The sequence below is a fragment of the Panthera onca genome, chromosome A2 (assembly GCF_046562875.1).
Source record: "Panthera onca isolate mPanOnc1 chromosome A2, mPanOnc1 haplotype 2, whole genome shotgun sequence".
In the NCBI taxonomy this organism is placed as follows: domain Eukaryota; kingdom Metazoa; phylum Chordata; class Mammalia; order Carnivora; family Felidae; genus Panthera; species Panthera onca.
In genome coordinates this window covers 41,528,752-41,555,954 of record NC_138340.1, presented here as the reverse complement: position 1 = coordinate 41,555,954, position 27,203 = coordinate 41,528,752, and the positions used below count along the sequence as shown (strand labels likewise).

Below are 27,203 nucleotides of genomic sequence, written 5' to 3'. Positions count from 1 at the left end.
CCTCCATCTCACTAGTAAAATACAAGCTCCCTGAGAACAGAGAATTCCTCTAACTTGTTTGTTCCTACATAACTCACTTGTCCTACGTAACTTGTCTTGTTCAGTTATGTAGTTTCCTCTGTACCTAATATCTGATCTTTTGGCTTTTTGATATTGAGTTTTTGTAGAATGTACTTTTGTTATATTCGAAGGATTTAGTGATTACTGAGGAAAGAAGGAAGGAAGGAAGAAGGAAAAGAGGGAAGGAAGGAAGGAGGTATGGAGGGAGGAAGGGAGGGAAGAAGGAAAAGGAAGAAAACAGGGAGAGGAGGGAGGGAGGAAGTGTGAGTAGAGATAGGAGAACCCTGGGCATTCTTCCCTTACCTTGTTGCCTCCAATTTACTCCATCAGTAACCTTCATTTACCTAACATGATCCCTTTCTGTTGGAGTAATGCCCTTTATTCTCCCTGCTTCCGTTAAATACTCAACATTTCCAGACCCTGATTTGGATTCTCTGTCCTTCTTTCCCTCCTCCCTCTTATTCCCTCTTCGTCTCTTTTTCCATTCCTTCTCATACCTCCTTTGTCATTCCAGGGCCTATCTCTACTTCTTACATGAGGAAAGTTACATAACAGTGCTCATAGAAATTAAAAGGCAGTGTGTTATTTAAGATAAGTATGAGAGTGCAAATTAATAATAATAAATATAACAATAGCTAATGTTTATTGAGCATTCAGTATATGCCACTGAGATTATTTAGCTATTCAAAACAACTCCATAAAAGTCAGAGATGTTACTGTCTCCATTTAGCAGATGAGAATAGCTGATGGGCAGTAGATTCAGATCAGTTCATGGTCTCTAAACCCAGGAAACACATATTTACTCTTTATAGAGTGTTCACAGTCTTGGCAGTTTTATGTCTTTATGATAGGAGAGTACTTCCTATCTTCTGTAATCTGAAACAGTATTGTCCTAAGGAGGAAGCATGTGGTTAGGGAAAGCACAGATGATTCACGTGGAGCCTGTTCCCATTAAGCAGGGCTGCTAACTTTAGTGTAAATCTCAAGATGATCATAATGTTTTATCGGGCTGCCAAACTCCAAGTTATTAAAACACCTTCATTCATACTAGAGGCTGTTACGTGTTTAATTCCTCTAGTAAGACATATCTCCGGTAATTCATGACCAGGAATGGGTTCTTATTAGACTTCAATAAATAGAGTACTAGTGGAGAAGCTAATAAATGTAACGGGAAATACTTTCCGAGTGCATGGTGCCTTTATAATTCTACCTTTTTGCCTAAATTAACCTTTGCATTATAGTTTTGATTGCTCAGTTACATTTACCCATTTGTCTGAACACTGCTAAATCTGACTTTTATTGTTATTCCATTACTCCCTTTATAACGGCGTGATTTGCGCTGCACCCAGTGCTATGTATGTAGAACATGTAGGTGGGTGGATACTGCTGACTGGGAAAGACACTGCGCTGACCGGGTTTGCCTGGCAGGCTGTGGCTGGTTTGCTCCTGATATTAATCATGAGCAGTGCCCCCCGCCAAGCACACCTTTCCTTTTGTGACTTTTGCTTTGTTTACTGTGCCTAACTTTGTTTTGGGACTGTGCTGTGGAGCTTCCAAATGGGTTGAGTCCATTTGATTTTCTTCTATTTCCCATGCAACTCAAAGCTTTCTAGGGCCTCATGGAAGGAAGCACATTGACATAGAGAGCTGTGGAATCAGAACCAATTATTCTGTCACGAAATAGCCTTTTCTTCAGAAAGAGCAGGCTCTCAGCAGCAAGATAAAGTATAAAACGGCACACTGTTAGGGCTGTTTCACATTTCCTTTCTATTTAGTCATACCCTTTAACAAAAGCCAGCATTCTGGGCCTTGGTCCCACCCAGGTCAAATTCTGCAGGATTTGGAATCCAGCTCTATTAGAGCTCTGAGTCAACGGTTAGAGTAATGCCCCTTAATGAGATCACTTGACTAACAAATGACACTTTTGTTCTTAATAGTTCGAAGAGTACTTTTTGAAGACCATTGCCTACAGTTCCCTGTACCATTTTGCTGCAGCGAGAGGTGAGGTTAATCTGTGAACAGGGGATGAGTTTGAGAAAAAAGAGCTGAAAAAAGGCAAAGGTGTAGTGTTGACTCCTACAAGTTATTATCATGCTTGTTCCTGAGAATCTTAATTACGTCTTTCAGAAACTCATTATTTAGTGCACAGAGAATAATACGGCTCTCTTCCAAGTCGTTAGGCTTGTGATCTGAAGTTTAGGCCTTCAATTTTTCTCTTTTATCTGGGCGTATGGAATAGGGCTTAAAGAGAGAGGGAAGATTGATGGAAGTGTGAGTTAGTGAGTGCACAACTATTCACTACTCAGAGCTGGGGCTTAGCAGTCAGCTGAGTTCCAACCTTCCTGGCCTGACTTACTATTTGTGAGATCTTCTTTAACCTTGATGGGCCTCAATATTCTCATCTGTAAAATGGGAATAATGACTCCTACCTCATGGAGTGGTATGAACATTAAAGAAGAGATCAGTATGACAGAATACGTGGCACACAGTCATTTCTCATTAAGTAATAGCTACTGTTACCACTACTGTGACTATTTCTGCTGTTATTATTATTATAAAATACTCAGTACATGTCAGACTTTTCAGAGCTTAGCATAAGGCACAAAACATTGGCCATGACCCTTTTGTGAGTCATTTTATTTATCATGTTTGTTTACATAAAATATTTTTTGAAGTAGATTTTGTGAGGCAGACATATTCTTCTCATTCCACGTTTTCTCTTGTAACTAGAAACCTAGGCCTTCCTGAGCAGTGTGTTAAAATAATTTCCAAAAGTAGTCCAGACTTAAATCAGTGACACTGTCGGGGTGAGTTAGCCTTTCTACGAATATAAAAGCCAGTGCAATTCCAGAACGTTTGCCTATAAATATCTAGCATATAATATTTGAGAGATAAAGGTTAACAATTTTAATAATTAAAATTATATTTTTTATACTTTCATTTCCTCTGTCAGTAACTTGGATATGATATCAGTTGGAGCTGCATGCTGACAGTGTGAATACAAACCGAACATTTAATCTGTGTTTGGGACAAATGTCAACAGAGTACACATTGATTTCTAATATGGAAAATAGTGGGAATTAGCTTCAGTAGTCACATGAAAACTTGGTAACTAACATAAGAGATTTTTGAAAAGAAAGTCTGGCGGGATAGTTTGTCCTCTAAATATGTATGTGCAAGGCGGAATACTTTCGGAATCTTATTTTCCTGATTTTACCTGGGACTGCGTGTGGCAGGACTACAGGAGTGCTTTCTTTGTTGAGGTTGTAAAGGCTAGTTGATTTTCTCTTGCCTCTGTGTCTCTAGGCAATTTTGTGAGATATCCTGTGAAGACAAATGGTTAGAATATATTATGTATCTAAAGACTTCTAGCTGCCCCTTAAAATGTAACTTATCGAGAAATATTTGTCAAAATAAATATAAATATTAGCATTTATTTTATAGCTTTTTTGGTAGGAAAGTTTTTATTAAAAATAAATATATTACCAGATTCTAAAATCTCTTTTCTACATATCTTCATTTCTTTTCTTTTTCTAAAGTTACGAACACCAAGTAGGCGTATGCTCTAATTTTTCTTGCCCTGAGTTTTTCAGTCATGTTTAAAATACTTGAAATTCTCGGAGCGACTGGGTGGCTCAGTCATTTAAGCGTCTGAATTTAGCTCAGAGTTTAGCTTGGGTCATGATCTTGTGGTCTGTGGGTTCGAGCCCCGCCATGTGCTCTGTGCTGACAGCTCAGAGCCTGGAGCCTGCTTCGGATCCTGTCTCCCTCCCCTCTCCCCCTCCCCTGCTCATGCTGTCTCTGTCTCTCTCTCTCAAAAATAAATAAACATTAAAATACTTTAAATTCTAAAATTAGTGATGTGACAGCCACTCAGGTGAAGTGTATTCTTATTATAAGAATTATGGAATTAATATTTAAAAAGATGTTTGTCTACCCAGTAAACGTCTCATCTATCAGGTTCTCAATAAATATTTCCAATGTAGACTTTTATTTAAATTCATGTCACTTTTTAATTTGTCAATATTAACTTATTTGTTTTACTATCTCTTACGGGCCCACCTTTTGAGAAATACTGAGGTAATTTTAAGTCAGGGAATTGGTTTTTATCAGAAACCATTGAGGCACTGAGCCGGGCTAATCCCTGGCTACTCAGAGAGCCTGTAGTAGACCATCCCGACTCTTGCAGCAGCCAGCACAGCTGCTATGAGCTGATCATTCACTGTTAAACATTCCCCCTGTCACCACAGAATGAGAATCCATCAATCAAAGAAAAGGAGAGAACATTTTGATTACCAGGATCTCATTTTCTATGGATGATGTTAAAATGTAAAATATAAATTGTTTCTTTTCCTACCTGTGTCACTGTGTTTTCATTAAGGTTCAAGAGTGAAGTAGAATGGGGACTTCCTCTCATATTCATTTAATATCTGCATATCACCCAAAACAATGGCACGGAGATGAGCTTTTAATTAACAGCTTTTCTGGTTTTAAAGTCAAAGCAAGCTCTTGATATCCTCATAGGGATGTGATGAGATATTTCCATTATTTAAGATTAGAGACCGTGAACTGACATTTAGAAATGATTGTTCCCATTTGGAAATATTTCCAAAAGCATGTTAGAAATAGGACTCCATGTCATTGATAGCTTCCAGTGCCCTGTGGAGCAACGTTCCCTGGTTCACCTGTACTGAGAAACCTGCTTTGGCTACAAAGGTAGTTCATCTGATTAATTTAGCGGAAAGGATGCTGTGTTTTCTCATGCCTGCATTTTGCATATTTTCAGAATCAAAGCTTGGTCCTTTTGGCTTTTGACTCACATGAGACCAGGTAACTTTTTCAGAACAGTTACGGTAGCTTACGTTTTCTCTTAAGAAAAACATTTTAATCCCAATTATTCTAATTATTTTATTCTTCTGTCTCTGGTTCTGTCAGCTGTTCTGAAGAAAGTTTATTCTTGCCATGTTTCCCTTCTCTTTTTAGATGTAATAGTTTCTATCTATCCAGTAGTATATGCCTCAGTATCTCCTAAAAGTGTACTAAAACACTATTAAAAAGCAAGACCCACCACTCAACCTAGTTGGTCATAGGGGTCAAATATCCATGCGCACCATCATTTTAGAGCTTCTCACCATCAAGAAAGCAGAGAAACTCTGACAGATACTTGCCATGGCCTCCCTACCAGCATTCTAAGCTCTTCCATTTGGCTTGGTCTGCTCCCTAATTCTGCCAGGGAAAATTCAATCTTCTCTCCTTGCATCAAGGTCAGCTGGTTCACTTCCGAGCCCTTGTTATTCAGCCCTGCATCTCTGCTTTCTTTACAGTGCCAGAAATTTGCATATTTAACTTCTTTGTAGGGTTCCAACCTACAAAGTTTTGACCCTTGGTCAAAGAGGACCAAAACAGCACCAAAAACAGTGACAATAACCACAAACATTTATTGGCCACTCATTATTTATCATGCATGCCTGTAAGTACTTTGTATTTTACTTAACCTACACACCAAACCTATGGAATAGGTACTGTTATCTTTATTTTGCAAAAAAGAGAACTGAGGCATACAGAGGAAAGGAAATTTTCTGGATGTTTCATCGCTGGAAGTACCAGAATCAGGAATGGATCCTAGTCATGTTTGTTTGTTTGTTTGTTTGTTTCTGTCATAGCTATTACTTGGTTTTGCTTTGTCTGTTTGCCATTGACTCTTGTTTTTAAACAATACCGTAGACCGTATATGTAGAAATTAGACTTATAAAGGAGATTTAGTATTTTAAGGGATAGAAGGGATCATAAACAGCATTACTCCCCAATCCTTTTGAATTGATGGATTCATTTGAACTGTCGAGACGCTACTATCACTCACATGATTGAAAAGATAGAACAGGAAGACAGTCCTGTGAAGTGCTTTAGGCTCTGTTCCACACTGCCAGGATTCAAATCCTTCGAACTTTCTTATAACTTGGGACTTCCCTAACTGCCTTGGTTGCCTCATCTGTGTAAAACAGGATGAGTATATTTGCCTCATAGAGTTTTGTGAGGATTAAATAAGCTGACATGTAAAGGCGTTATCAGTATCTAGTGTTAAAATCAGTATCAGTATCCAAGTTTTCAACGTAGCTGTTTTTCTTGCGTTTTGTATTTTTGAGAGAGAAAATACATGATATACAAAAGCCCTAATGAATTCATTAACACTTTTTAACTGAATATACATTTTTGTCAGTCACAGTATAGCCCACACATTTTAAGTAATAGGACCTGTGTATATGTTATGTAACGTATAATTTGTTCAGTCTCCCCATCAAGTATAGCAGGCATATGGATTGTCTAATCTTACGGTAATTCTGCAGTTTCCAGAGGATCCATATCCCACAGAATGGCAACCAAACCAATTCCATGCAACCCTTTCCTTCTTGAGGAACAAGAATGTGAGACTAGAGAGTTTAAGATAATTTATCAAAGACGCATACCAAGAATGGACACAGTAATGTCTAAACCTCAAATCCCATGACTACAACACAGAAATCCTTACTTCCAAGGATATCCCAAAAAGCTTATTTCAAGTTGTTTTTACAATCAGAGAGAAAGCTTGGTCAAGCACTGTTGTGTCCTTAAACAGTACTTTATGCTCTCCTTGAGATTCTGTTATCCGCATGGTCTTTGCCGTTTCTCCTTGTTAAGCAGTAGAGAAGTGTTCCTTTGTATCTTCATATGTCAGAGCCTGAAAGGAAATTTGGAGTACCACAGAACAGTTTCCATGTCCTGTCTACCTGCCGCCATCATCAGGTACCCTACGGGACTGATAATCAAATTCTTCTGGCTAAGACTATTCTCGCTACCTTCTTACATTTTCTCTGGTGAACAAATGGTACAAAAGCGGATTCTCTAACTAAAATTTGAAAATCTTTCTCTAAAGAAAAGCAATACAATTTATTTTTTTTTACCAGAGCCCAAGTATGATAAGTGTCTGTGAGTGACAGAAATAGAATATAGCCACAAGGTTGCTTGATACAAAACATGGCATGCTAAATACTCTTTGATGTGACACATTCAAATTGGAAGCTAGAAAAGCCCTTCATTTCATGCCAGTGGAAGGTCAACTAATTGAATTAATAAAATAAAGAGATGAAAGAAAAGAGCATGCTCATAAATTTTCCAAAAGATATGCAATTGAAATTAAATGTGGTATAAAACAGGGGTGCCTGGTTGGCTCAGTCGTTTGAGCATCCAACTCTTGATTTTGGCTCAGGTAATGATCCCAGGGTCATGGGATTGAGCCCCACATCTGGCTCTGAGCTGGATGTGGAGCCTGATTGGGACTCTCTCTCTCCCTCTCTCTCTGCCCCTCCCCCATTCATGTGTGTGCACACGCACTCTCTCTCTCTCTTTCAAAATAAATAAACTTTTAAAAAATGTGAAATAGGGGCACCTGGGTGGCTCAGTCAGTTAAGTGTCCGACTTCAGCTCAGGTCATGATCTCACGGTTCGTGAGTTCGAGCCCTGCGTCAGGCTCTGTGCTGACAGCTCAGAGCCTAGAGTCTGTTTCAGATTCTGTGTCTCCTTCTCTCTGTGCCCCTCCCCCACTTATGCTCTGTCTCTTTCTCTCTCTCTCTCTCTCTCAAAAATAAATAAACATTAAAAAAAAAATTTTTAATTTTAAATATGGTATAAAATAAATATGAGCAATTTCAGTAATTCCCAGAGCCTTAACAACATATGGTCTCAAACAAAGACAGAAAAAGTGTCTAGAAGCAGAGAACTAGAGTTCCACAGGGTAACTAAAATAAATGCATTGCTTTCACTCAGACTATTGACTGCTGAAACAGAACTGGCAAAGAGATATTTATATCACCTCAAGTAATAGTAAGGGAAAAGAATCAAAATAAGCAGGGGTAAATCAGCAAGACAACTTGTTCAACATGAATTTTTTTAGAAAGTAAAATCACAGTATTTTTAGGGAGAGTAAATAGAAGATATAGGGGCACCTGGCTGGCTCAGTCGGTTAAGTGTCCGACTTTGGCTCAGGTCATGATCTCAAGTCTCCTGAGTTCAAACCCCATGTGAGGCTCTGTGCTGACACCTCGGAGCCTGCTCCTGCTTTAGGTTCTGTGTCTCCCTCTCTCTCTGCCCCTCCCCTGCTCATGTTCTCTCTCCCAAAAATAAATAAACATTAAATTTTTTTAAATAAAAGAGTTAAAAATAAATTAAAAAAGAAGATACAATATTGAATTAGGAAGGAATAAAGTTCAGTATACCTTCAGTGTAAAGAGGATCAGTGAACATTTCTGTCACACATTTTAACATTCCTGTATAAGTTATCTTTGACTGTGACCAAGACAGAGTCTAATATTCTTATACTGTAGGTGTGCATATTTACTTCTTGGAAAGAAAAGCTTCTCATTATGTTGGCTGAAGAGCACTTATATGATTGCTGGTTTTTCTTCACCAGGAAACCTGTCTCCTTTACCAGAAGTGCTTTGTACAAAAACATCAGAAAGAGGGAGCAGGTGGTTGCTTTGCATTTCTTTGTATTGTTTTAGGTAAATACATTTGGGAAAAAAGGAAGGAAGGAAGGAAGGAAGGAAGGAAGGAAGGAAGGAAGGAAGGAAGGAAGAGAAAACTGAAAAGCAAAAGAAGGAAAGAAAGAAAGAGGGAGGGAGGGAGGGAGGGAGGAAGGAAGGAAGGAAGGAAAGAAAATCGAAAAGCAAAAGAAGGAAAGAAAGAAAAATAATGGAAGAGCCAGTGCTCTTACAACTTCTATTATAATTTGTTTCTTATTTGAAAAATGTAAAAAGAAAGAGATGAAGTGTAAACTTCATAAACTTGACTGCATTTTAGGAACAACTGTCAATAGAACCATATACTTAGATTATATTAAATATTTGAGGTGGTTGGTTTTACCAACTGAGGTTTATGGCATGAGCTTTGTAACCTTACACATGAGGTACAAATGAGCTCAGCTACTAATTTTAAGTGTAATTAGGATGCATTTTTAAAACGATTTGCCTCAGTGGATTCCTATTCTACAGTTGTGAAAATCACAACGAAGCCAATATTCATTCAATATCTTTATATTAGAACAAGATCCTGATTAGAATCCTAGTGATCCTCTTAAGAGTGAATAGAAGGATCATTAATCAGTGCACCTGGGTGGCTCAGTCCGTTGAGCATAGGACTTCAACTCAGGTCATGATCTCACAGTTCCTGAGTTCAAGCCCCATATCAGATTCTCTGCTGTCAGCGCAGAACCTGCCTCAAATCCTCTGTCCCCATCTCTCTCTGCACCTCCCCAGCTTGTGCTCTCTCTCTCAAAATGAAATAAACATTAAAAAAATAAGAAAGGTCATTAATCCATTAACCTTAGATACAGAAATGTAAGAGCTGCATAGCCCTGGAATATAGCATATTAAAAATGCTGCCTTTGACATACTCTACATCAGTTTGCTATTCATTTATTCTTACATCTCTGTATTCATTGACCAATACAATGCACATCTATTAGTTAAATGTGACATTTGTAAACAGGTAGCTGGGAAGTTGAAAAATAAAATGGGGATAAGGAAAACGTACTGAAGTAGCAAGGGTAAATCTACTAGAAATTAATATTCAATCAAAAGTTCTTTATTTAATATAGACAGTCTCACATATTAAACAGCCATCATTTTGAGGAGCTCATAATGATAGAGTAGGGTAGAATGAGAGCAATATATTATTTTCTTTCTAACTTTTACCCCTTACTGTTCCCTTTACCTGGATAGTGTAAGTTGTGAAAGAGTCCCTAAATTAGGGACATTCATATACTTCTTTAAGTATTGATCTTTCATTGACCAGAAATTATTCTTTGCACTGACTTGGGTTTACTGTAAAGAGAAAACAGTTAATAAAAAGGGATCGAGTATAAGATAACGATATTCAGGATTTGATAGATAAGCCAATTGGTCAACATAGTAAATGTTTACAGAGAAAGATCAGAGAGGTGATTTCTAAAAAAGTCAAACATTAATACACAAATGAGAATTTTAACTAAAGCATTTGAGCAATAACCTTTTATTTCTTTATGTTTATTTCTTTCTAACATCAGTAAATTATTAAATCATAGCAAAAGCTGTAACAATTTTTTTCAGGCTTTGAAAGACATTCTTACAGAGTTGATAACGTGATAGATTTTTCCCTGGATATATGTGCATAGCCACATAGGCAAGGACTAGAAACACTATGGAGGCAGAGAAGAAATGCCTGTGTAAACGTGTATTTATAAGTTAGTGTAACAAGTGAAGGAACATGAGGTAGTACAAATGCTACTTTCCAAACTCCTATTATTTTTTTCAAAGCCTGCAAACTGTTATTTATATTTGACTTGAACCTGATGCTGAAATCTGAGCACATCCTTTAGAGCCCAAAGGAATTGGCATTTATAGAGCCCTACAGATGTGAAGGCTGGGAATTACTTTTGATTATTGATGGTGGGGGGAGGGGGGCATTGTTTTTTGTTGTCAAGTTTATTTTGGACATCCAGGCATAATCACATATCCTGGCATAATTAAACATTTAAATAGTCATTTTTAAAAATCATGTGACTTTGTACTATTTCAGAAGTTTATAACAAAGCTACTGCTATTTAAAATCTATTATTCTGAAACGTTACAAATCAGAGAGAGTAAAGATCCGTTTTAAGACAAGTTTTTTTAATAGTATTAAACTATTTTGATGAACAGTTCGATGTGCTAGTAATGGCAAGTAGTAGTACTCTGTGTGTGTGTGTGTGTGTGAGAGAGAGAGAGAGAGAGAGAGACAGACAGACAGACAGACAGAGACAGAGAGAGACAGAGAGAGAGAGAGATTAATTTCTCCAGCTTCCCGAGGACTCATTTATTGTCCCCGGTAAGAAGCCCCCTGTGGTTTGGCAGCATGACTTCATCTTCCGCTAATAACCACATTCTATTTACTAGTGAAAGTGGACATTTTATTCTGCTATAAAAAAAAAATCACCAGCATGGCAAGAAGAGAAATATCAAGTCCCCATGACATTCCTTAAGGAAAGAATAAAAGAAAATGAGACGTAATGAGGAATGGACAGTTACTGTGATGCTGCTACTTTATTCACTAGTCCTTAATTATTTCAGTTATTTTTATTGCACCTTTTCCTCATCCATAGAGTTCTTTTGTATCATTTGCAACCCAGTGAGGCCCCTCTCTGGAATTAGCTTCTGAGAGTTGATGTGGGAATTGTAACCCAAAAGCACCACCTTTGGATTCGTTAAAGGATGGGCTTCCTGTAGTTAGCTTGTACTAGGAAATTACCATTTTGCAAGGGCAGTGTAAATTTTGCATATCATTTTAATAGCAAGGCAGGTCAATCAAATTATAATTGGCTCCAATTAGCACTCCCATGAGCTATAGGATTCTTTAGCATCTCCTGGACTGCACTTAAAAGGAAAATGTTGTTTACTGTCACTGAAGTCATAAAAATTGTCCATTATTCAGTGTAAGTGATGAGGAAGGTACAAACCTGGCGAGAGGAACTTGGCATATATTTAACGCATACACATTGCATCAAGCGTGGCATTGTGCAAAATGTGCAATTACAAAGCATTTTCTTTTTAGCTGCACAGGCAGGTCTTGGTGATGAAACTTGTAGTCATCCGCAGCATTTGAGTTTTGAGCTAATCTTAATATTGCTTTCTAACATTTTCTGAGTCTTAAACTCCTTTGAAAAGCGTATTTTTTTATAATAGGAACAAGGTATCAGAAAAGAAATGCATTATATTCCCAAAGTCTCTCTTATCTTAGGATCTGACTCTGTCATCTGGGGGGTTTCTGCTCAAGGTCCATCACTCTAGCAGAAAGTCCACATACAACCAAGGGGTTGCAGTGACTGTAGATGTGTCTGTGACATGAGAGGATTGTCCTGTCGTCATGAAACATTACCGTAACTGACCCATCCTGATTAGGTCAGGAAATTTTCTTAGGAAAATTTAAAGTCCTTTCTTTAACAATGCCATGCTTCCTTAGCACCTTGGCCAAAGGAAGAAGGTCAGTAAATGTCTTGCCAGTGTTTTCGCTCCTTGGTTCCCCTAAATCATTGCTGGACATTAGAGTTTGAGTGTCACTAAATTTGGCCCCCACCTTGCACGTCCTCATCCTGAGATATCCTTGGAACAAGGGGAGACAAGGGTAGGGTCAGTCCACTGAAACAACTTGAATTAAGGTTGGGAGAATGTTGGTTCTTTGGGGAAAATTTAAAAAGTTCTTCATGAGAAAAAGGAAGAATGTATGCATCCAAGCAAAAATAAGGAATGGCCTCTCGAAGGCTCTCTCCATTTCTGCATCAACAGATATGGAGGAAAGAACTTCACTTTAACACCACATCAGCTTTAGCAACCATAGTACCGGGAAAGAGACAGAGGCACATGTTAGAAGAGCTACCCTGGTGGAAGCATTGAAAATGAAGACAGAAGGGCACCTGGGTGGCACAGTCAGTTAAGCATCCGACTTCCGCTCAGGTCATGATCTCACTGTTTGTGAGTTCGAGCCCCGCACTGAGCTCTCTACTGTCAGCACAGAGCCTGCTTCAAGTCCTCTGTCTCCCTCCCTTTGCTTCTCCCCCTCTCACGCTCTCTTTCTCTCTCTGAAAAATAAATGAACACCTTTGAAAAATGAAGACAGAGCCTTGTGGAGTCTCGATATGATGGAAGATGCAAGTGCCTGCTGAAAATATTTCTGTTTCTTAAGGAAAATGGTGGTCCACAAAATGGTGGTCACAGAGCACATCAGGAAGCTGCATTATTTCCATTTCTGCAATGGAAATGACTTATGCGTGCTCCCAAAAGGCAGCAGGCTAAAGCAAGAGAGACAGGCATAGAAGATTTAGGAGACTAGCTTACACTTTGTGAAGCTTCGTGTACTTAGGACATATGACAGCCTCATAAGGAAAAGAGGAGTAAAAGTAAAGTAAGTCAGGTAAAGATCACCAAACTCATAACTTGGTCTCAGGCTAACACTGACCTAGAACAGGTCAGCAAACTTTTTCTTAAAAGTTGAGTCAGATAAGTATTTTAGTCTTTATGAGCTGTATAGTCTCTGTTACAGCTACTCAGCTTTGCTTCTGTAAGCATAAAAGCAGCCACAGATGATAAGAATTGGATGGGTACAAGTCTGTTCCAAAATATTTAGTTTACAAAGCAGATAGCAGGTTAGATTTGACCCCCTAGCTATACTTTGCTGACTCCTGGCCGAGACTCAGCCCAGAAGTATAAGGATAAAGGAATGTCATTTTTAGTTTTTGTTTTCTTCCCTGATCATTGTTCTCTTTATCTGAGGACCCTCACAAGTCACATTTATTAGTACCCTAAATCAGAATGGATGAGTCAGACATTTACCGGCTAAGCAAGGAAGTATACCCTCAAACAACAACTTACAAAACAGCTTTTGAAAGACAACACACTGAAATGTTGGAAATGTCCATAGATACCTTCTGCTTTAAGGGTACAGATTTTTTTCTGTCCTTACTATTGACCTTTTCTTCTTTGAACCTTACATTATCTTCATTTTTCTACATGGCTTTAGATCTTTGAGTATGTACTCTCTCAGACCCTCCATCAGTGGGTGATATCTCTAAGCTCCATAGCAAAATTTCCTTCCCAGTTGTATGAATCAGTGATACAAATCTTGACTAACAGCCATCAAGTTCCCACAACCTTTTTTTTTAATATGCCTTATTTTAAGTAGGTCAAACTTCCCAGTTGGCACCAGAGAAAATAGCCAAAGTTACTTTTACAATTTTGTTCAACTGCAATTTTGTTTGACAACTTCTTCTTGAAAATCCCCATACAAAGGATTAAATCTCCCTCATAATAGAATTTCATAATGGAACTAGAAATAAACCCTTAAATGTCAGTAGTATGTGTATTAATGTATCTCCAGGTAAACACTAGAGTGACATATTTCCTGCTAAATTGACTGGCCTTACACTTAAGTGACCTGGGAAAGAATATGGCTAGAGGAGTGATGTCATTCATCACATACTACTTTTTTAGAAAGCAGTTTCAGGACTTCATTATCTTAATTTATGGCTCTGATTGGCAAAATCTCTTTTCTCTCTTCTAAAAAATATTTCACATACCTAATATTAATGTAGAGTTGTTAATAGGAAGCCCAGAGGCCAAGTAGTTTGGGCATAATGTGTTTGTGATTTACACCACAAGTTGTGAAAGGTTTTGTAAAGTCTAGTTCATTTGAGTATATAAAATTACCATTTTTAGTGTAGCTTTGTATTTATCATCATACATAAAATGATGTTGAAAAATCCCTGAAGAATGCCGATTTGATATATATTTTACTTTGCAGTGTACAATTAATCTTTATTGCAAATGCAGATTTTTATGATAAGTAAACTCTCATAGTATTACAGCAGGTATTTTTTTACTTTATTCAGAATGCAGTAAATCACATAATTCTCTAATGTTTTCAATCAGAGTGATGCCATATATTTTAACACAGTTATGCAGGCAATAAATGAAATTGTGCAGATCTTCTCTCTAGGAGATAAAAGTTATGTATCATTCCATCTCAATAAGTAAGTCTATAAAGAAAGGTGGGTAGGTCCTCCAAAGTTCTGCTGTGCCTGTCATGACACTGTATTCCATATTAAGCCCAGATTTGATTTCTTTCCATGAGTTGTTAAGGGTCTGTATCTTTATATAAAACAACCGAACACGAATTCATTCGTTTTGGGGTGGTTGTGGTTTGCTGTCTCTTTTGGAACACCCCACCCCTGCCATTGTATTGGTCTTACAATCATTTTGTATAACATATGATTCTTCCTTAGGCCTTATCAGGCCAGGATTTCTCCACTTTTTTGTCTCTAATCATTTGTTTTTCTTTGGAAGTTTTGTGTCTATCACACAGCACTGCACCTGGGCTTAATAAACACCTCTTTGTTAGCTATGATCGTTATTTCTGTTAGTTTCCTGTTGCTCGTGTGACGAATTACCACAAATGAAGTGACTTAAAACACCACAGATTTACTGTCTTACAGCTCTGTAAGTCACAAGTCCAATACAGGTGTCACTGAGCTACAATCAGGTGCCAGATGTCGACAGGGCTGCTGAAGGCTCTGAAGGTTCCGGGGGGAGAATCCATTGCCTTGCCTTTTCCAGCTTCTGGAAGCCACCTGTTTTCCTTGACTCATGGCTACTTCTTCCATCTTCAAATCAAGAGCATAGCAGCATCCTCAAATAGCTCTCTCTGGGTAAGACCCCTGCTTCTGAGGTCATAGTTCCGATTCTCTGACCCTGCTGCTTCCCTCTTACAAGGACTCTAGTGATTACATTCTCCCCACCCCTGATAATCCAAGATAACAGTCTCATCTCAGTGTCCTTAATTTAGTCACACCCGCACTGTTCCTCTAACCATGTCAAGTAACATGTTCAAGATTTCAGGGATTCGGGTGTTAACATATTCTGGGCGGCACTATTCTGCCCATCTTGCCATTGTTAGTCCCAAACCCTCTGGTAAGCGTATCTTTAAAGGTCTCATCCACCCTTTGGCCATTCACTTCTAGGTTACCTGCCTGAGTCTCACAAGTGATTTCCAGTACAACCTCTTCCATACCTTGAGTGGCTCTTCTTCCCACTTTCCCGTTTCTCCTGTTTATCCCAGCTGACAACCTTACAGTTAGATTTTTGTGCTGTTCACCAAAGATTGTTTTTATTCTTGATTTTCTGAGTATGTATCTGGGAGAAATAGTGGAGGAAGACCATTAATTTATTCTGGTTACCTTGTATTCCAATATGTATGCTATATTATTGTACTTTTAATTGAAAAGTATACGTACTGTGACTTTAGAATGTGAAGAAGGAGGAAATATTATTGACAAGTATTTAAAATGGCTTTCTAGGGGCCACTGGATGGCTCAGTTGGTTGTGTCCAACTTCGGCTCAGGTCATGAGCTCATGGTTTGTGGGTTTGAGCCCCCGCATCGAGTTCTCTGCTGACAGCTCAGAGCATGGAGCCTGCTTAGGTTTCCGTGTCTCCCTTTCTCCCTGCCCCTGTCCCCTCTCTCTCAAAAATGAATAAACAAAAAAAATTCAACAATAAAATTAAATTAAAATATTTTTCTATAGTGTATAATATGCAGAGCGCATATTGTCCATGTGACCATGTGAAGATCACATACATGATGTCCGTTTGGTGATGGTTTACAAATATAAAGCATTTGTAGCTCAAGAGCTACTAGTATGCCAGTCTAAGATAGACCCTCACATTTGCCTGATGATACAAATTCTCAAAGGAGAATACAGGAGTACTTATTTCTACAAAACAGCAGCTTTTCTCCATGGGATTCTCAAATTAAGAATGACAGTTTAAGACTTCTGCTCAGGAGATGAAGGTTCTACAGTTTCTTCTCTATTTGGTGAGGTCTCAGGATGGGCTTACAGTGTTCTCCTCTGGGATGCTGATTTATCTGGGCTTGTCTGGAGGGTAGTTACTAAGAATCAGTTAGGTCAGTTTGTAAATTTGAAGAGCCTGAAGGTCTTAGACAGTTATTGAAAAGGAAGGTCAGTTAAAGAGGCTATTTCCTTCAGGTCTAAGGGAAGGGGCAATTGGTAATACAGAGGAGAGTCTGTTACTCAGTTTCGGCAACACCATATACATTCAAGTCTTCTGAGAAGCAAACCCCAAGGTGAGATTAGAGGATCAAACTTGTTATTAAAAAAAAAAAATCTGGAGGAAATACCTGTGGAGGATAAACAGGGAGGGAGCAGAAATTGGTGGAGGGGAGAGTCAAGTCCAGTATCTGTGAGCAAAGAGAGGAAGAGACAAGTCACATAGGAAGAAAGCCAGACCGCCTCACAGCTCTGAGAACAGTGTGGCCATTATCTGATGGGGCATCTCCAACCAGAGTTGCCCTTGGAGACATTTGGTACCGGGGTGGGGAGCGGCGGGGGCGGGGGGGGGAGAGGGGGGGCGCGGAATGGGCAAGCATCAGCACCGCAGTGGAGTTCATCAGTTAGTTGGAAGTAGCCCCCTCGCTCTTGTGCCAGTGGGTGGTTACCACCAGTTAATTGTGTTTCCTGCAGTAAGTTCTCCTGAGGTGAGACCTAAGTGGGACACCTCCATGTTCACCACAGTCCACCCCTCAACTCTCCTTGCTCATTTCGGGAACAGCCTTCAAATGATTTTGATTTTTACTTTCTTCTCTTCTATCATTTGTTGCTAGATCACACCACAATATCTGTATACAGTATGTTAATAGTACAATATTGAAGTCAATGATATTGATTTGGGATTAAAAGAAATAATACAAGTGGAGCCTTGTAACTTTTCAGTCAAAATTACATTATGTTAGAGTTGTTCCAAATTTTGCATCTGGTTACTGATCATATATTCTCCTTGCTACATAATATTTCTTATATGAATTTACATGATTTTAGATTTTCCAACTCTAAATCTGAGTTCTTTCCACCAACCATTCTTACTTTAGTAGAAACTGGTTTAACAAGGTTGACTTCTTGTCCTTAATACCAAGCTGAGGTCTATTATGTTGGGGAGCAGTGGAAGTTTCGCACTCACTGGATACAAGGGACATATTTAAATAAGAAATAAAAGGCAGAGGGACAATTATATGAATTTCAGGAATAGAACACTTTAAAAAGCAGAGGAGATGGCTTTGCCTTCTTTAAACGAGGTGATGTTACAGGGGTTAAAGGATTATGGGGTGGGAGATGCTTAGAGTAATAGGAAGAGCCTAAAGAAGTAAGGCTTCCACAGCAGTCAGTTTCAGCAATTGCAGAACTGATTCAGCCGACCTGACCAGCTTTCTCCAGCTCTATGGTTTATTTCGTACTATTGTTGTTGTTTTTTAATTTTTTATGTTTATTCATTTTTGAAAGACAGAGACAGAGCACAAGCAGGGGTGGGGCAGAGAGAGAGGGGGACACAGAATCCGAATCAGGCTTCTGAGCTGTCAGCACAGAGCCCCATGTGGGGCTCGATCTCACGAACCGTGAGATCATGACCTGAGCCGAAGCCAGAAGCTCAACAGACTGTGCCACCCGGTGCCCCTATTTAGTACTATTGTAAGAGAAAAAGCACTATCAATGTAGGCATGAGGCCAACTGTGGAGTGGATGTTTGAGACCCATTTTTTTTTTCAAAGTCTGACAACTTAAATTTCACAACCTATCACATGACAGATTGGAATTTTATGAAACACTCTACTGAAATGATACAGCATGATGTGAAGATCGATTCAAGGTTAAAAATCAGTGTTTCTTAACATGTGCATGATATGCCATTGACTTGCTAACCTTTGGAATCATGAAACATTTGCATTTCCATTGAAGGCAGAAGAGAGTCACTTGTGTCTCATTTCCACCAGGTATTTACCATGATCTCTCCCCAACTTGCTTTTCACATGCTCCTCACTTCATTTGGAGTGCTTTTATCCCTGCTGTCAGAATATTGTTGTGTCCTTGAAGACCTCTTCTTCAGTCATGAGAGAATGTCACCTCTTCTTCCTCTAAAACCCAGAGTAACTCTCCCCCAGCCCTTTTACATTATCTCATTGTTATTTGTAAACGGACTTAGTGTCCCTTTCTACAAAATGCAGAGATCCTTCATCCCGGAATTATGCCTTGAATGTATTTTGAACTTGTTATTCACTAAATTGATTTTGATTACATGTTTTCGGAAAATTCTTTTGAAAAAACATTACAGTAATGAACCACTGCAATAATGTTGATAAAATCATAAAAAACAATAGGACCATGGAAAGAAGGAATCAAAGAAGTCAACTGCGGTAACTGTGCTTAAGTAACAACTTGCCTGTGAAAAATATGGGCATCTAGAACAATGCAGCATCATATTATTTACCCTCATTATCACAGAGTAAAAAACATTAGTTCCTTGGGAGAAAGTTGGTTTACCTTGACCCTAAAAGTCAAGAAAACTCTCATATTAGACTTTACAGAGGAGATAGGAGCATAATTGTATCCTTAATTAACTCAATAAATGTTTATTGAGGACTATTAAGTGTCTCTGGATGTTTCATTTTGGTAATTGGGCGGGGGAGGGCAGTCAGGATAAGAGTTGACATCAGTGTTTACCCAGTGGTGGGAGGGTGGTTACGTAAATAGACCATTACATATACAGCAGTAAGTGTTTTAACTGATAGAAACTTAGCGTTGCTCTATCAAGGAGAACCTACCATGAGACAAGGATGAAGGAAGGCTTCTCTGTAGAGGTGGTTCCTGATGTTTGGCACCAACCTTTGAAAACCATGTGGAAGTTGTTGTGGGAGAATGGGGTTTAGTGTTAAAAGGGGAGGAGGCAAAGGAGTGGACAGAGAACAAGGATACTGCAGGCTCCCAGAACAGCAGGTGCCAAGACCCAGGGCTCAGACTTGAAGCAGGGGCTTAACCATGTGGAGTCTCTTATTCAGGTTAAGAAATGTGGCATTGTTCCCAGGAGCTCCAGGGAATTGCAGGTAAGTGTTATATCACAAACTGACATGATGAGGTTGGTAAATTTGAAAGATCATAGAATATGCGGTGTGGAGATACAAATTAAAAAGGAGAAGGACTGAAACCAGAGAAACTTGTCAGGAGGTGTCTGGAGTAGTGATAATGATGATGGTAGTAATATTGCTCCTGCAAGAATGCTAATCAGCACTGTCCTCCACTGTAATGCAGACTGACTGCAGAATCAGTTCACAGAAATGTCTCTCTTCATGACCTGCGATAGAACCACTCACCATTACTTTGTCATAGAGGTGGTTTTGTGTACGTATTTTTAGTATACTATGGAAAACTTGCCTTAATGATGGGATTTCTTTTCTCCAAAAATTTTATAAGAACTATCATATGCTTGGATCTTCAATGAATATCCATCATTTGTTGAAGAAGACAGTCGGAGATTTGTCTCTCAAGAAACAGGCCACCTGTATATTGCCAAGGTCGAACCATCCGATGTGGGTAATTACACGTGTGTGGTGACCAGTACGGTGACGAACACCAGAGTGCTGGGCTCCCCAACTCCTTTGGTGCTACGTTCTGACGGTAGGAAATATTTCAAGGTGCAATTCTAAATGTAAATATTGTGAATCCAAGCAAAAAAAAAATGGGAAAAAGTGAAAAGTATACCATGAAGAATTATTTCACTTTGCGCTGAACAAAAAAATATGAGTACAGTGATGAAGAAAGATCATTTCATTGACCATAGGTCCCTGTACCTAATCCTTACCCAGGACCAGCTTTATTGTTTTCGAGGACCAGTGCAAAATAAATATGATGGACCCAGTGTTCAGAAATTATTAGGAATTTCAAGATGGTGATGGGAGAGCATTCAACTAAGCTTGAGGTTTTTCTCAGCCTAGGTTCAGGTTACATTGTCATGAAGTCACCTGTCCTGATTTTGGCCACCGTGAGCTTCTTTAAGCTCTGGATGTATTTTTATAGTATATAAATCATCTCTTAATTTTTTAAAAAAATATGCACTGGATTCCCAAAACATATTCATTTTGTAACTAAAAGTCCATTCTCTTTGATGAACCTCTCCCCATTTCCCTGCCACCAGCAGCATAGTGATGATAGTTAATAATACTGTATTGTATTCTTGAAATCCGCTACAAGAGTAGACCTGAGGTGTTGTCACCACAGAATATTAAGAAATTAAAAATAGTATCTGTGTGAGGTGCTAGATGTGTTAACTTGATTTGAGATAATCATTTAACAATGTATATGTATATTAAATCATCACATTGTACATAGTAAAAAATATCAGGTTGTACATGCAGCCTAAATATATATAATTTCTGTTTGCTAATCATACCTTAGTAAAGTTGAAAAGAAAATAAATGTGTTTTCTCTACCCCTTCATGGCTGTTTCAAGGGAACACATGAGCTTTAAAGGAATCAGATTTGTAACCCTGTGTAACTGCCCCACTTACACAAAACCGTATCTGATACAGCACAATGTCATGACCACATATTACCTAAACATTTCTTTCCAGTCAGTTATAATTGAATTTGACCTTTCTCATTTATGAAGTTACTGTTTCTTGTCTCCAGGGTGCCATTTAAGAAGTTTAAGATTGGTTTCTTTGCTACCAGGGTACCATTAAGTAAATTCCCTCCCATAATTTTTGCTCCTTAGGATATTTCAAGAAGTCATAATACATTGTATATTTCAGTTTGACCAGAAATGTCCAGATTAAATACAGAATAAAAAAGCCTCCCATTTTATACAAGGTAAAAAGCATAATGGCTTTCTCGGAACCACTCTGTAAACGGTAATTTATGAATCATGGAATCCAAGGTCCCTGATGTTTAATAATGTTGTGTGTTTGGCCCACTTAGCTCTGCTTTTAAAAGTTCCTAATGAATGGCTAGTGAGCAATTTAAATCATTAGAGAAACTGGTTCAAAATGGATAAAAAGAAAGTTTTATTTAAGAAAAATGAGACAGTTCCACAGGAAACATTGAAACTATTAACTTTATATGGTGGATTTACAGGTGTGATGGGTGAATATGAACCAAAAATAGAAGTGCAGTTTCCAGAAACTCTTCCAGTGGCTAAAGGTGCAACTGTGAAATTGGAATGTTTTGCTCTTGGAAAGTAAGTTTTATAACATTTACTACAGGGTGCTGAAGTATTAGTTTTCTGAAAGAGATCAAGATAGTTTTTGACAGACTCTTCTTTTCCTTATTTATTTTCTAAAATTTTCTTTCATTTAGAAGCAAAGGAAAAATAAAATATAAGGAGAATGCACATATATAATTTAGGCTGAAACCATAAAGGCAATTTGCAGACAATGACTAGGCCTGCCTAATTTCATGAACTAGATTGGTGTTATTTTTCTTTTGCTTGTTCATTTGTTGTATTTTAATACAATGGATATGTGTTCAGCTTTTTCTCTAAATCATGATTTAACTCAAGAAAATGCAGAATTTATTTTATTAAAATAGCAACTGAGGTTAAGCCTTGTATCAGGTATATGTGATTAACAATTGGAGATGTTCTGCATTTGAAAACGGGTGCCTTTTTGCTCCATCCTAACAAAAGCTTTATTTTGTCAAGCCTAACATGCATCCAGACATCTGTTTAAAGTAGCAAATAATGGGGTGCCTGGGTGGCTCAGTCGGTTAAGCGTCCGACTTCCGCTCAGGTCATGATCTCACGGTTTGTGAGTTGGAGCCCTGCGTCGGGCTCTGTGCTGACAGCTCAGAGCCTGGAGCCTCCTTGGGATTCTGTGTCTCCTCCTCTCTCTGCTCCTCTCCTGCTCATGCTCTCTCTCTCTCTGTCTCTCAATAACAAACATTAAAAAAAATTTTTTTTAAATAAGAATAAAATAGCAAATAACTTGACAATTTTCTTCTTAGTCCTGTACCTCAGATTAATTGGAGGAGAAGTGATGGACTGCCCTTTTCCAGTAAAATTAAACTGAGGAAATTCAATGGTGTGCTTGAAATCCCCAACTTCCAACAGGAAGATGCCGGTTCCTATGAATGCGTTGCTGAGAATTCACGAGGAAGAAATGTCGCCAGAGGGCGTCTCACTTATTATGGTGAGCTTCTACTTCGGGCTAATTGGATTTTTAGCTTTTGTTCTATCAAATGTTGTTGGGCGGTGGGAAATTATGGCAGAATCCCAATGTCCACTTGTTCAGTCCTGCATTTTGTTAAATGGCGATAAATATTTGTCATAGGAGGAATTAAAAACAGTAACATTTTGCCGTGAAATCAGAAGCATGATGTCTTCTTTTTTGCATTTTAAAATTATTCCTACAGTAGTGAAATATTATCCTTTTTTCTATGAGTAATGTTTTATGCATTGAATCATATCAAGGAGCGATCTCCTCTGTATCTGTCCTCTCCCCTAGAAAATGTGATTTTGTATCTTTCTTTCTGATCTTCACTAAGGAGAAAGAAAGTGTTGATGGTGAAAACTTGCAATTACTGCATTTGACAAACCACATGAACTCAGACTCTTGAGTTCTTCAGTGTTTTCCTATCCCTTCCAATAATGTAACTGTGCTGTTTGCTGCCTTTAATTCATAATGACATTTATTTGATATACTGTTTGGTTGGGGTAAGGAAAGGATTATAACATTACCTTAATTTAGAGTCTGTTGGTAGGAAAATTAAATTATCTTTTTTTTTTCCAAAATTTGTTTTCAAATCTTTTTTATTACAAAATACATTAGGTTTTTTTGATGAAAGCATGATTTAGAAAGTATAAATATATGATTTTATAAAATGTCCTGTAGTTTATGTAGTTTATGTAAAGATGTATGCTCAATGAATATATACTTGAATTTAATCATCAGAAACATGGTAAAACTAGTGGGAATTGACCACTTGTGTGAAAGGCAAATTGCATTGTATTCTTTTTATCTTAGAATGTGGCAATGGAAACAGGCTATACACATAAATGTTTCAAGGAGGAAAATGTTTGCAAAGACAAATATTAAAATTAGAGGGCTTTTTCTGACCTCCTTCAGAAAAATTTGCATTATCTCTGTGTAGACTGACACCTGTTCAACTATTTTAACATTTTGGGATCTGTCAGGAGCAACATGGGAGGCCTGGTTTAATATTCTGAGTCATTCTGTGTTGTAACTCTTGTTATGTGATTAGGTTAGAATACACAGGACCAAGTTAATGTTACCCAGGTGTCAAGGTCTACATGCTGGTGGGATGATGTAAAGGTGGGTTGATGAACACTTAAGCCATGGGTCTGTACAGATCACTCACAGCAAGTCCTTTTTTCTCATAGAAGAGAGCTTCAAAGGAGAAGCTTACTTACTCCTTTCTGAGAAACCATTACCTGACCCAGGGTAAGAGGTGACCATTACAAGAAAACACAAAATCAGAACACCTGCGTGGCTCAGTCAGTTGAGCCTCTGACTCTTGATTTCAGCTTAGGTCGTGATCTCCTGGTTCATGAGTTTGAGTCCCACAAGGCGCTCTGTGCTGACAGCAGGGAGCCTGCTTGGATTCACTCTCTCCCTCTCTCTCTCTGCCCTTCCTTTCTCTCTCTCTCTCTCACACACACACAATAAATAAACATTAAAAAAAAGAAAACTTGAATATTCCAACTGTCGTAATGTTACAACAGCAATGTTTGAGCTATCTGGAACAGCAGCCCTACCTAAATAAACAATTATATGCCTCATGGGGCAAGAAATCCAAAGCTAAGCTAGTGTTCATGTACCATATAATCAGGCCCTTGCTCAGTTTCTCTATGATTTGTTTCTGCTCTTATCTGTCTTTTCCCTTACTCTGCATGTTGCTCTCCAGTATAGACACACAATGTCTGCCCACAGTAACCACAGCATCAATCTTGTTCATCCTTACTGTCTCCAGAACAGTGTGCAAATCTCGTTTCAAATCTCATTGCCCAAAAGTTCATTCCTCAACCAATCCTTAGCAAGGAGAATTGGCTTAAAACAACTTAAGGGCCTCTGTTTGGAACAGGGAATATGGTCAGATATTCCTGAATTTTATGGACAGTGTGAGGCAATGGAAGAGAGGATAATTCAGTGAGAAATGGGGATTATTTTATAAATAAAGAAAGGAGGAAATAGATGCACACCAGACAACCGACATCATCCACTCTACTGACTAGAGAAGGTAGAATCCTGCTCTAGTCCATTGGGTTGGTAATATGATATATGCCTGAGAAATATATCAGAAATTAATGAGATGGGGTGTTTGATGAAAGTTACTCTACACTTCTGGCTTAAGAGTAGTATATTCAATCCGTGCCATGAAGTTCTCTGGTTATCCACTCTAATATTTCACGTAAAAAATGGCCAGATAGAATATTTGGATTAAATATGATAGAATAAGGGGGGAAATCACCATTAACATGGCAGTTGTAATCTCAGGATTGGCTTCAGTCCAGCAAATTTTCCTCCCATTTGGAGAAGAAGAACAGTAGTACTGAGAAGCCAGTGCAATTTTTTTGCTAGAAACTTGAATCTCAGTCAAGGGCTCATGTGTGAGTCTCTTTGTGGTCTTATCCCAAAAAATGCTTGTAATTCCTGAAAGAAGAAAAACATGCTTTAGTATAAATAGAGTGAAGTGATTTTGCACTGAACTACACTTCAGACTGGGAAAGTCATTTATTTGATAATAATAATAATAATAATAATAATAATAATAATAATAAGGTAAAATGCAGACCAGTATGTTTTCTCTAAGAGCTAAATAGCTGTATTTTCATTTCAATTTCTTTGATTAAAAAAAAGCAATTTTATGAGATAGAAATGCAAAGACAAATCTTCCCATGGTTACAATTAGATAGAAATAGATACACTGTTTCTCCATATGGAGAATGCACATGTGAATCACATTGTAGACATCACATACATAATGCAATGTGAAACCAGTAAGACATCTCACCTCCCAGTTTTGGGTCTACGATGCAAACTGAGACTTGGCTGAATAGATTGTGTATATTGAGAGGCTTTAGTTTTAACTGGTATGTTGCTTTCATCTGTAGAGAGAATTTTCCAAATATCTTCTAAAATGTAACAGAAAATGATAAATCCATTTGATGCTGCTGATTTGCATACATAATTTAAGGTTGCACGAGCTCCTTCTTTTTCATAATAAGTCATATGATTCAAATTGAACCAATTTATCCATCTTTCCCTGCTTTCATTTTAATTCACACAGAGGTTCATAAGATGTTCATCGGCTTGTATTTAATTAAAAGTTATTTCTAATTTGAGGAACGTATTTTTTTCCTCAGCTATAGAAGTTTCTCTTCTACGGATGTTAATTCTTAGTGTGTAATTAAGACTAGTATCTGCTGTCATTCATGTATTAAGTTGTCATCAATTGTGACCTCATGATTCACAAATGCACTTGGAAAGGAGTATGTTTTGTGTACCTGCATTACTATCTACTGCTAATAACCCATCTGAGGAAATAGAATACAGTGCCCAGAATTTTGAAAACAGAGAAAACATAATGAGTTTGGCTTAGGAAGTGACAGATTGCATCATCCATCCTCAAATCTAGAAACATTTCCCATATCCACTTAGTAAATAGGGAATTAAATGTAATTTTAGCCACTATGCTCACATTAATCCGTTGCTCACAGTGTTTATATCCATTTGTGTAAAGCATTTATTTTTTACTTGCTGGGTGGTCTGATTTTTTTTTTCTTTCATTGCAGCAAAGCCTCATTGGGTTCAGCTCATAAGAGATGTAGAAATAGCAGTGGAGGACAATCTTTTTTGGGAATGCCGGGCAAGTGGTAAGCCCAAACCTTCCTACCGATGGTTGAAAAATGGAGAAGCCCTTGTGCTCGAGGTAAGGTAATGAGCCCGGTTAATCCTCACTCTCTTCATTTGACATTAAATAAATGCCTTCCTCGTACCTAGTGCCAAAGTAGACTCGAGTTTGCAAGCATTCATTCGCACCTTAAGAAGTGTCAAAGAGGATAAAATATAAAATCAAGTACCCAATCTGCCAAGAAGAAAATATTTTCAACATTGAATGTCATTGGGAAAAGGTGATTTTGTGAATTTAGTCTAACTATGGTATAGTTTTTTTGTTTCTTTTGTTTTGTTTTGTTTTTTGATTTTTGTTTTTTGCTTTTGAAATTAGGGAAGGCCTTACCTTGATCAAATGTGGAATATAATTTGCTTTTCCCTGTCTGACAACCTGGTATGGCCTCTGGAGAATAATTGTTATGTGGTTACCTTCTCACATACATACTTATTTTCTCAATCACTTTCTTTCTTAAGCCATGTAATTTTTGTTCTTTTAAAAAATTGTGTACTAAGTCAATTATATTCCTTCCAATTTCTATATATAACCTGTCATACTACCTAAAAACCCTTAATAAATGTGTTTCCCAGAACTCTTTTTAATGCACAGAATTTATAATGTGTTTGATTTGTGTGATTAAAAAAATGGTGAAAACCTTTCCAGTTGACGGCGTGGAAACATGATACATTTTTTAAAGTCTGCAACTTTAGCCACGGGGAAAAATAAAATGGCTGCAATGTTGTACCTTTTTCTTTGTTATTTATTTTACCAATAGACATTTGGACTGAAGGGTGTTTATTAGTATTACTAATGTGTGGCTGTTATGTTAAATCAGTCACAAATTTTTAAATAAGGAAAAGTT

At 38.0% G+C, this 27,203-nt stretch overlaps 1 protein-coding gene across 2 annotated transcripts in view; it reads left to right on the top strand.

The window, feature by feature from the left end:
- Positions 1-27,203, top strand: part of CNTN3 (contactin 3) — a 350,559-nt gene that overhangs the window by 229,707 nt on the left and 93,649 nt on the right. For both annotated transcript variants that reach the window (XM_060631569.3, XM_060631568.3), the window contains exons 6-9: positions 19,910-20,113; positions 21,569-21,671; positions 22,436-22,620; positions 26,244-26,380. In XM_060631569.3, coding sequence (XP_060487552.2) covers positions 19,910-20,113; positions 21,569-21,671; positions 22,436-22,620; positions 26,244-26,380 — 629 coding nt within the window. The remainder of the gene's footprint in view (positions 1-19,909; positions 20,114-21,568; positions 21,672-22,435; positions 22,621-26,243; positions 26,381-27,203) is intronic.